This window comes from Oncorhynchus nerka, unplaced genomic scaffold (assembly GCF_034236695.1).
Source record: "Oncorhynchus nerka isolate Pitt River unplaced genomic scaffold, Oner_Uvic_2.0 unplaced_scaffold_1345, whole genome shotgun sequence".
In the NCBI taxonomy this organism is placed as follows: Eukaryota; Metazoa; Chordata; class Actinopteri; order Salmoniformes; family Salmonidae; genus Oncorhynchus; species Oncorhynchus nerka.
The window spans coordinates 102,903-115,267 of record NW_027040006.1 but is presented as its reverse complement, the minus strand read 5'-3'; the positions used below and the strand labels follow the sequence as shown (position 1 = coordinate 115,267).

The 12,365-nt window shown below is 43.6% G+C and overlaps 1 protein-coding gene across 1 annotated transcript in view; it reads right to left on the bottom strand.

The window, feature by feature from the left end:
- The window catches only part of LOC135568906 (growth hormone-regulated TBC protein 1-A-like), an 11,690-nt gene extending 82 nt beyond the window's left edge, over window positions 1-11,608 (bottom strand). The window contains exons 1-4 of the mRNA XM_065015694.1: window positions 10,770-11,608; window positions 7,999-8,150; window positions 6,895-7,062; window positions 2,722-2,846 (exon numbers count right to left, since the gene is read on the bottom strand). Coding sequence (XP_064871766.1) covers window positions 2,722-2,846; window positions 6,895-7,062; window positions 7,999-8,150; window positions 10,770-10,882 — 558 coding nt within the window. The 5' untranslated portion in view covers window positions 10,883-11,608. The remainder of the gene's footprint in view (window positions 1-2,721; window positions 2,847-6,894; window positions 7,063-7,998; window positions 8,151-10,769) is intronic.
- Window positions 11,609-12,365: the final 757 nt, after the last annotated feature.

Below are 12,365 nucleotides of genomic sequence, written 5' to 3'. Positions count from 1 at the left end.
ATGAACAGGTGGCCAGAGATACACTAAGCATCCCAAATGGCACCCTATTCCCTATATAGTGCACTACTTTAGACCAGGACCCTATATAGTGCACTACTTTAGACCAGGGCCCTATATAGTGCACTACTTTAGACCAGGGCCCTATATAGTGCACTACTTTAGACCATGGCCCTATATAGTGCACTACTTTAGACCAGGGCCCTATATAGTGCACTACTTTAGACCAGGGCCATTGGTAAAAATACAGTCTCTAGTAAGTAACTATTGGAATTTAAGTGATTTAACGTGTCTTTGATAGTCAAAAAGACAGACTAATAAACAGAAAAGCTGACAATATGAGAGGGAGACAGAGAGAAGGACTGACTGTACACACACCAAACCTTCAGCCATAATGCTGCTTCTTTGCATTGCAAAAGGCTGAAAATCTCCCTATCAAATCACACACAGTAGCCTTGTCTATTCGACATGCCGTTCCAACTATAGAATTCCCATTTAGGAACAAAAGCTGATTGAATGATCGAGGAAGGGTTGGGATTCCTGAAAAGGCTAGCAGGTAATGCCTGGACCAGCCACAGGGGGCACTGTGAACACGGTGCAGTAGCAGTGAGGGCTGAGAAACAGTAGAACAGTGTTTCCCAAATCCAGTCTTCCATTACCCCCTGATCCAACTCAATCAGGTTGATGGTCCAGGGCTACAATAATAATGGGCTGGGAACAATAATGGGAATGTGTACTGTTGTAGAGGACAGGAGTTGGGAACCACTGTAGTAGAGGACTGGAGTTGGGAACCACTGTAGGTAACCACCGAGGACTGGAGTTGGGAACCACTGTAGTAGAGGACTGGAGGTGGGAACCACCGTAGTAGAGGACAGGAGGTGGGAACCACTGTAGTAGAGGACTGGAGGTGGGAACCACCGTAGTAGAGGACTGGAGTTGGGAACCACTGTAGTACTGGAGGAACCACCGTGGAGGGACAGGGAGGTGGGACCACCGTAGTAGAGGACCCACTGTAGTAGAGGACTGGAGGTGGGAACCACCGTAGAGGAGGTGGGAACCACTGGAGGGACTGGGAACCACTGTAGTAGAGGACTGGAGGTGGGAACCACTGTAGTGGAGTTGGGAACCACCGTAGTAGAGGACTGGAGGTGGGAACCACTGTAGTAGAGGACTGGAGTTGGGAACCACTGTAGTAGAGGACTGGAGGAGGACTGGAGTTGGGAACCACTGTAGTGGAGAGTAGAGAGGACTGGAGTTGGGAACCACCGTACTGGAGGTGGGAACCACCGTAGAGGACTGGAGTTGGGAACCACTGTAGTAGAGGACTGGAGTTGGGAACCACCGTAGTAGAGGACTGGAGTTGGGAACCACTGTAGTAGAGGACTGGAGGTGGGAACCACTGTAGTAGAGGACTGGAGTTGGGAACCACTGTAGTAGAGGACTGGAGGTGGGAACCACCGTAGTAGAGGACAGGAGGTGGGAACCACTGTAGTAGAGGACTGGAGTTGGGAACCACTGTAGTAGAGGACTGGAGGTGGGAACCACCGTTGGGAACCACTGTAGTAGAGGACTGGAGGTGGGAACCACTGTTGGGAACCACTGTAGTAGAGGACTGGAGTTGGGAACCACCGTTGGGAGGTGGGAACCACCACTGGAGGTGGGAACCACCGTAGTAGAGGACTGGAGGTGGGAACCAGTAGAGGACTGGAGTTGGGAACCACCGTAGTAGAGGACTGGAGTTGGGAACCACCGTAGTAGAGGACTGGAGTGGGAACCACCGTAGTAGAGGACTGGAGTTGGGAACCACCGTAGTAGAGGACTGGAGGTGGGAACCACCGTAGTAGAGGACTGGAGGTGGGAACCACCGTAGTAGAGGACTGGAGGTGGGAACCACCGTAGTAGAGGACTGGAGGTGGGAACCACCGTAGTAGAGGACAGGAGGTGGGAACCACCGTAGTAGAGGACAGGAGGTGGGAGGAGGGAGGTGGGAACCACCGTAGTAGAGGACTGGAGTTGGGAACCACCGTAGTAGAGAGGACTGGAGTTGGGAACCACTGTAGTAGGAGGACTGGAGTTGGAGGTGGGAACCACCGTAGTAGAGGACTGGAGTTGGGAACCACCGTAGTAGAGGACTGGAGTTGGGAACCACCGTAGTAGAGGACTGGAGTTGGGAACCACCGTAGTAGAGGACTGGAGGTGGGAACCACTGTAGTAGAGGACTGGAGTTGGGAACCACTGTAGTAGAGGACTGGAGTTGGGAACCACCGTAGTAGAGGACTGGAGGTGGGAACCACTGTAGTAGAGGACTGGAGTTGGGAACCACCGTGGGAACCACTGTAGTAGAGGACTGGAGGTGGGAACCACTGTAGTAGAGGACTGGAGTTGGGAACCACTGTAGTAGAGGACTGGAGTTGGGAACCACTGTAGTAGAGGACTGGAGTTGGGAACCACTGTAGTAGAGGACTGAAGTTGAGGACCACTGTAGTAGAGGACTGGAGTTGGGAACCACTGTAGTAGAGGACTGAAGTTGAGGACCACTGTAGTAGAGTGGTAAAAGGTGACTGAGCCTGTAAAGTGGAATCTGAGGCTGCCTGTGGACTCTGGTCTAAAGTAGTGCATTATATAGGGAATAGGGCCCTGGTCTAAAGTAGTGCATTATATAGGGAATAGGGTGTCATTTGGGAAGCAAACAAAGAACCGCCAGGTGTAACAGGGTAAACGTACTTGACAGTAGCCCACAGCTGGGTTGTGGTGTCCGTACGCTAGCAGCACGTTGTACAGGGTTCTCTGGAGACATGGGTTGGACGTCTTGCGGAACTGAATGTTGTCAGGAAAGGTTCTGTTCAGGTCTGCCAGGGAGACAGGTGGTTAGAATCACTACCAAAAAACAACCTGCCGCCAACTCTAAACATCTCTAACCCTTTCAGCTATTTGTCAAGGCAGAGTACAGACAGAGAGACATATCTCAGAGGTCAAGCTCCCATGTTCAGGTGTATATCAGCTAACCCATGATGATATATATCAGCTAACCCATGATGATCTATATAACCCATGATGATCTATATCAGCTAACCCATGATGATCTATATCAGTTAACCCATGATGATCTATATCAGTTAACCCATGATGATCTATATAACCCGTGATGACCTATATAACCCATGATGATCTATATAACCCATGATGATCTATATCAGCTAACCCATGATGATCTATATCAGTTAACCCATGATGATCTATATCAGTTAACCCATGATGATCTATATAAGCTAACCCATGATGATCTATATCAGTTAACCCATGATGACCTATATAAACCCATGATGACCTATATAACCCATGATGACCTATAACCCATGATGACCTCTATAACCCATGATGATCTATAAACCCATGATGACCTATATAGTTAACCCATGATGATCTATATCAGTTAACCCATGATGATCTATATAGCTAACCCATGATGACCTATAGTAACCCATGATGACCTATATAACCCATGATGACCTATATAACCCATGATGATCTATATAACCCATGATGACCTATATAACCCATGATGACCTATATAACCCATGATGACCTATATAACCCATGATGACCTATATAACCCATGATGACCTATATAACCCATGATGACCTATATAACCCATGATGACCTATATAACCCATGATGACCTATATAACCCATGATGACCTATAACCCATGATGATCTATATCAAACCCATGATGATCTATAGCTAACCCATGATGATCTATATCAGCTAACCCATGATGATCTATATGATGATCAGTTAACCCATGATGATCTATATCAGTTAACCCATGATGACCTATATAAACCCATGATGAACTATATAACCCATGATTACCTATATAACCCATGATGACCTATATAACCCATGATGACCTATATAACCCATGATGATCTATATAACCCATGATGACCTATATAACCCATGATGACCTATATAACCCATGATGACCTATATAACCCATGATGACCTATATAACCCATGATGACCTATATAACCCATGATGACCTATATAACCCATGATGACCTATATAACCCATGATGATCTATATAACCCATGATGACCTATATAACCCATGATGACCTATATAACCCCCATGATGATCTATATAGCTAACCCATGATGACCTATATAACCCATGATGACCTATATAACCCATGATGACCTATATAACCCATGATGACCTATATAACCCATGATGACCTATATAACCCATGATGATCTATATTAGCTAACCCATGATGATCTATATCAGCTAACCCATGATGATCTATATCAGTTAACCCATGATGACCTATATCAGTTAACCCATGATGATCTATATCAGCTAACCCATGATGATCTATATCAGCTAACCCATGATGACCTATATAACCCATGATGACCTATATAACCCATGATGACCTATATAACCCATGATGATCTATATAACCCATGATGACCTATATAACCCGTGATGAGGTATATCAGTTAACCCATGATGAGGTATATCAGTTAACCCATGATGATCTATATCAGTTATCCCATGATGATCTATATCAGCTAACCCATGATGAGGTATATCAGTTAACCCATGATGAGGTATATCAGTTAACCCATGATGAGGTATATCAGCTAACCCATGATGATCTATATCAGCTAACCCATGATGAGGTATATTAGTTAACCCATGATGAGGTATATTAGCTAACCCATGATGATCTATATCAGCTAACCCATGATGATCTATATCAGCTAACCCATGATGATCTATATCAGTTAACCCATGATGACCTATATCAGTTATATCAGTTAACCCATGATGATCTATATCAGTTAACCCATGATGACCTATATCAGTTATATCAGTTAACCCATGATGAACTATATCAGTTAACCCATGATGAACTATATCAGTTAACCCATGATGATCTATATCAGCTAACCCATGATGATCTATATCAGCTAACCCATGATGATCTATATCAGTTAACCCATGAAGACCTATATCAGTTAACCCATGAAGACCTATATCAGTTAACCCATGAAGACCTATATCAGTTAACCCATGATGATATATATCAGTTAACCCATGATGATCTATATAACCCATGATGATCTATATAACCCATGATGATCTATATAACCCGTGATGACCTATATAACCCATGATGACCTATATAACCCATGATGATCTATATGAGCTAACCCATGATGATCTATATGAGCTAACCCACGATGATCTATATAACCCACGATGATCTATATAACCCACGATGATCTATATAACCCATGATGATCTATATCAGTTAACCCATGAAGATATATATCAGTTAACCCATGATGAGGTATATCAGCTAACCCATGATGATGTATATCAGCTAACCCATGATGAACTATATCAGCTAACCCATGATGAACTATATCAGTTAACCCATGATGATCTATATCAGCTAACCCATGATGATCTATATCAGTTAACCCATGATGATATATACCAGTTAACCCATGATGATTGTTTTATATGCCCATGATGATGTATATCAGCTAACCCATGATGATGTATATCAGCTAACCCATGATGATCTATATCAGCTAACCCATGATGATCTATATCAGTTAACCCATGATGATATATACCAGTTAACCCATGATGATATATATCAGTTAACCCATGATGATATATATCAGCTAACCCATGATGAACTATATAACCCATGATGAGGTATATCAGTTAACCCATGATGATCTATATCAGTTAACCCATGATGATACATATCAGCTAACCCATGATGAACTATATAACCCGTGATGAGGTATATCAGCTAACCCGTGATGAGGTATATCAGCTAACCCGTGATGAGGTATATCAGCTAACCCGTGATGATATATATCAGTTAACCCATGATGATCTATATTAGCTAACCCATGATGACCTATATAACCCGTGATGAGGTATATCAGCTAACCCGTGATGAGGTATATCAGCTAACCCGTGATGAGGTATATTAGCTAACCCGTGATGAGGTATATTAGCTAACCCGTGATGAGGTATATTAGCTAACCCGTGATGAGGTATATTAGCTAACCCGTGATGAGGTATATTAGCTAACCCGTGATGAGGTATATTAGCTAACCCGTGATGAGGTATATTAGCTAACCCGTGATGAGGTATATTAGCTAACCCGTGATGAGGTATATTAGCTAACCTGTGATGATCTATATTAGCTAACCACCTTGGGGGCCACAACGTGATGAGGATATATTAGCTAACCCGTGATGAGGTATATTAGCTAACCCGTGATGAGGTATATTAGCTAACCCGTGATGATCTATATTAGCTAACCCGTGATGATCTATATTAGCTAACCCGTGATGATCTATATTAGCTAACCCGTGATGATCTATATTAGCTAACCCGTGATGATCTATATTAGCTAACCCGTGATGATCTATATTAGCTAACCCGTGATGATCTATATTAGCTAACCCGTGATGATCTATATTAGCTAACCCGTGATGATCTATATTAGCTAACCCGTGATGATCTATATTAGCTAACCCGTGATGAGGTATATTAGCTTACCCGTGATGAGGTATATTAGCTTACCCGTGATGAGGTATATTAGCTAACCCGTGATGAGGTATATTAGCTAACCCGTGATGAGGTATATTAGCTAACCCGTGATGCCATAGGACGTAGAGAGACTAGGGGCTAAGAGGTTCTGATATTGTTAATCCGATCTATATTAGCTAACCCATGATCATCTATATTAGCTAACCCGTGATGAGGTATATTAGCTAACCCGTGATGAGGTATATTAGCTAACCCGTGCTGAGGTATATTAGCTAACCCGTGATGAGGTATATTAGCTAACCTGTGCGTATGGAGTCTACCAGCTTGGGGTCATGCTGTTGCTTCGTAGTGTCCAGTAGAGAGTGATAGTATCCTGGGTTCTTCTCCAGGTGCTCCTGGGCCCCGCTGGCTGACATCCAGACCAACCCTCGGTGCTCGTTGGGCACGCCCTTACGCACATACCGCTTCACTGTGGGAGTGCTTCATAAGTCAGTGATACAACTTAAGTCTCTTTTCCGCTCTCTCTCTCTCTCACACACACACACACACACCAAACGTATAAGCTGGAAGTGGAAGCCTAAGTATTGTCCATTTGTTTACTCCCCCCTTAAAAGATTTAGATGCACTATTGTAAAGTGGCTGTTCCACTGGATGTCTTAAGGTGAACGCACCAATTTGTAAGTCGCTCTGGATAAGAGCGTCTGCTAAATGACTTAAATGTAAATGTGAAATGGGGAGGGGTGGTAGGGTTAAGGGAAAATATTTTTAAAATATTTTTAAATAACATATTTACAAATCAATTTAAAAAATAATCAAATACACTAACAGTCAAAAGTTTGGACACCTACTCATTCAAGGGTTTCTCTTTATTTTTTCTACATTGTAGAATAATAATGAAGACATCAGAACTATCACATATGGAATCATGTTGTAACTACAAACAAAGTGTGTCAAACAAATGAAAATATATTTTATTTTTCAGATTCTTCAAAGTAGAAAAGTTGCATCTTTGCCTTGAGGACAGCATTGCACACTTTTGGCATTCTCTCAACCAGCCTGGTTAGAGAAGACAATGCTTCTACTAGTCAAGACTCAATCTCACAGGCACAAACATGACTCGAGTTGGGCTGCCACGGTAACCTCCCGCCCTTAAAATGGGGCAGGTGAACATGTTTGTCTAATCTGTGATATTTTAGTTAATAGACTTGGGATACAAAAAAATCTAAATTAAACAAAATACCACATTACTTCTTAGGTGTATTGTTTTAGAGACATTACAATGCTCATCTGTTTTTTTGTGTTTTGTTGGTGTCATTTTAGCAAAAAAAATATATATTGTCGCTGTTAAAAAAAATATATATAAATAGTTGATTTTATGCTCTGGCTCCGATGAAGTCCCACTCACCCTTGATGCTCTTCTCCAGCCGTCCCCGTCCCTGCAACAGCCTGGACCATCTGATGGACCTCCTGGTGAGCACGGCCAGGTACTCTGACATCAACTCCTCATACGACTCATAGTCAAAGTCCTCCAACCGCTCAAAGCCATACGGGTCCACACTGAAACAGAGTCACAGCCATACGGGTCCACACTGAAACAGAGTCACAGCCATACGGAGTCCACACTGAAACAGAGTCACAGCCAAACGGAGTCCACACTGAAACAGAGTCACAGCCATATCGGTCCACACTGAAACAGAGTCACAGCCATATCGGTCCACACTGAAACAGAGTCACAGCCAAACGGGTCCACACTGAAACAGAGTCACAGCCAAACGGGTCCACACTGAAACAGAGTCACAGCCAAACGGGTCCACACTGAAACAGAGTCACAGCCATATCGGTCCACACTGAAACAGAGTCACAGCCATATCGGTCCACACTGAAACAGAGTCACAGCCATATCGGTCCACACTGAAACAGAGTCACAGCCAAACGGGTCCACACTGAAACAGAGTCACAGCCAAACGGGTCCACACTGAAACAGAGTCACAGCCATATCGGTCCACACTGAAACAGAGTCACAGCCATATCGGTCCACACTGAAACAGAGTCACAGCCATATCGGTCCACACTGAAACAGAGTCACAGCCAAACGGGTCCACACTGAAACAGAGTCACAGCCAAACGGGTCCACACTGAAACAGAGTCACAGCCAAACGGGTCCACACTGAAACAGAGTCACAGCCAAACGGGTCCACACTGAAACAGAGTCACAGCCAAACGGGTCCACACTGAAACAGAGTCACAGCCATACGGGTCCACACTGAAACAGAGTCACAGCCAAACGGAGTCCACACTGAAACAGAGTCACAGCCAAACGGAGTCCACACTGAAACAGAGTCACAGCCAAACGGAGTCCACACTGAAACAGAGTCACAGCCAAACGGAGTCCACACTGAAACAGAGTCACAGCCAAACGGAGTCCACACTGAAACAGAGTCACAGCCAAACGGAGTCCACACTGAAACAGATTCACAGCCAAACGGAGTCCACACTGAAACAGAGTCACAGCCAAACGGAGTCCACACTGAAACAGAGTCACAGCCATACGGAGTCCACACTGAAACAGAGTCACAGCCATACGGAGTCCACACTGAAACAGAGTCACAGCCATACGGGTCCACACTGAAACAGAGTCACTGCCATACAGAGTCCACACTGAAACAGAGTCACAGCCAAACAGAGTCACAGCCATACGGGTCCACACTGAAACAGAGTCACAGCCAAACGGGTCCACACTGAAACAGAGTCACAGCCAAACACACTGAAACAGAGTCACAGCCAAACGGGTCCACACTGAAACAGAGTCACAGCCATACGGGTCCACACTGAAACAGAGTCACAGCCATATGTGTCCACACTAAAACAGTCACAGCCATATGTGTCCACACTAAAACAGTCACAGCCATATGTGTCCACAGTAAAACAGTCACAGCCATATGTGTCCACACTGTCACAGCCATATGTGTCCACACTGAAACAGTCACAGCCATATGTGTCCACACTAAAAAAAGTCACAGCCATATGTGTCCACACTGAAACAGAGTCACAGCCATATGTGTCCACACTAAAACAGTCACAGCCATACGGAGTCTACCTAGCAGGAGTCAGAAACTAAGTCAATCAAGGGGATAGTGAGTGACAAGCATGAGACTGGTGAGTAGTAGTAGCATGTTTGGGAATCTGTTGTTTGCTATGGAATCTGGACACAGACAGGCCCTTTATAAGACCAGACACATTCTCCATTCAGCAGGACTAGATTTAATAAGATCTTAGAGCAATGATATCATGTGGATTAGTGACCTGATGGGATTTTCCCACTTGAATACTGAGAGGTGGTTGAGTAAAACCACACTGTGGAAAGGAAGGAGGAGGAGGAAAGGAGAGGAAGAATGAGCCCTGAGAGACAACCAAGGTTATTATAGTAAACTAAAACATGAAAAAAAGTTAGAAAAACTAAAGAACTATTATATTTTACTCCAAAACAAACTAGTATGAATACAAATATTTCTTAAATCATGATGTATGTTTTAACTAATAGAAATAAAAACACTAAACTATAATCACCTTGGGGGCCACAACGTGTACCCTATCATGTAGAAAAAGATACAACCTAAATTGCGTCAGTGAACTTCAACAAAGCGTTGCACTGACAGCCTAATGTTTTGGTTGGGAACTTTTCCTAGCCAGCAATGTTCATCGATTACACGGTGTTTAAATGTTCACAACAGCGGAGGACTCCTGTGCATAGAGCACAACACGTGTGACTAGCTACTAAAACGTGTGTAATCTCCATGGTGGGGGACGGGGTGTCGGGTGTGAGGCAGCTTGGAATAGTGCACATGCCATTACGAAGGACGGAGTCCAACAGTCCTCTCATTCTCAACACATCAATTTAGCTAGCTAACTACTGTATGAGGTAGCTTTGTAAAACACAAGTACAACAAACACCTGCCGTGGTTTTTGTCGTTAGCCAGATTGACTAGCTAGCGTTGGCCATTTTTTTGTTTTGTTTTTACATTACTCTCCCTAAAATGGTTTAACTTTTGTTTAACGCTAAGAACATTCAATTGTCAGGTGTATGGTGATAGGGACGTGCAAAAATATGCAAAGCTTCGTAGCCAGCTAGTTTGTTAAATTGGCATGTAACTTTTGCAGGCTATAAAGAGTGGCTACCTGTGCACTCTCTCTTTGGCGCTGCTGCCGCTGGGAGGAGAGTTGATAGTTGAGTTCAGGCTGCGAAGTTGCGGCGAGCGAACCTTGTTCGCTTTGTTGTTTTTCTTTTCCATGAGTGAACCCAAATATATTCCAAAATATGCCGTGGAAATGTGGCCTAAACGTTTAGTTAATCGCAGTAGGCTATTCTGTAGTCCAAAAGTTGAAACGGTATCGCTGCTCTCTCCATGAAGCGAGTCCCACAACTGCAAGTCCCAGGCGTGGACTCGGATGCCGATCAGGGACAGTCGAAGAGTCACTCGATGTCCCAGACAGTCAAACAACGGAGAGTTGTATTGACCCACCCGAGGCACAAGCTAATTTAGCTGGAAGAGGAGAGTAAAAGTGTCTCGATCTTTCATCCTATCTGGAAGAGAGAAACCCGTTTATGCACCTGGATTTTTACTTTGGTGGCTGAAACTGGAGAGCAACCGCAATCTGGTATCAACTATGTTAAACGCGATCGGCTGACTCCACAGCGTCTCGAAACATGGTCCATAATTAATAAATATATTGAAATGTCTATGACTCTGCCGGGTGGTTTCTTTCCATGTTTTCCAAGGTAGAACGCCTGACTGTGCCCGAGCTCCGCTTAGCCTCTGGGCACATGTCAATCAAGCATGAGCGGGAAATAGAACCGCCCTCTCATAAATATTCTAGGTACGCAAAAACGATCAGCGATGAAATAACAAACCTATTCGATTATATATAATCACATCTCATTTTCTTACATTTTACTTCGTAATATACTAGGTTTACAAAATGTCCACAATGCCACGTCATGATAACGGAATAGGGAAACCCTTCTGACGCTTACCTTTAGCCACTCCCCCTGGCAGGTGATTTTTACAGTAGATGACGTCATGCATCACACATACCATGACACAAATCATTGTAAAAAAAAACATCTCTGTTAAATTTCTGAAATTAATATTTGAAGTAGCTACATCTTCAAATGAGTATGAATCTAAGGTCATATCCTCATATACAGTTTTTTTTCTTCTTCCAGAAACAAATGTATGTCTTTGTGTGTTTGAGCATAACCCATCAATACAAGTGCACATCGTCCATTTCTTAGCATAAAAATAGTGTGTTTAGGGCTGTTTTTCCACCCGTCAGTGAAAGGCAACTGGTGTGAATAGTATGAGATAAGTGGGTTATTTCCCCAGGTCATAGTCCATGTCTGTAGCCAAAACACTGGCAGTAAAGGGCACATTTACCGTGTTGTGGTTGTAGAACATCTAGCTGGCACACAAACAACCTGTGTGGGTGTATCTGGGACCTTGGAACATTCCAGAAAAAAATTAACCCTCTGGGGGTCAACATTTGAACAAAGATTCTCTTGTAAAACTTCATTGATACATGTCGCGGCCAAATATGTCCCTGATCTCTGAGATTATTCTAATGACATTAAATGAAATGTATGGTTTACTTGTCATAACGACAATAGTCACGAGCCTTAGGGAGAGTATAGATACGCCAAGGTCAGTAGAGCTATAACTCAAACCGGCTAATAAATGAAAGGTTGATTCGAAGGGAACAGTAAAACTGTTTCAG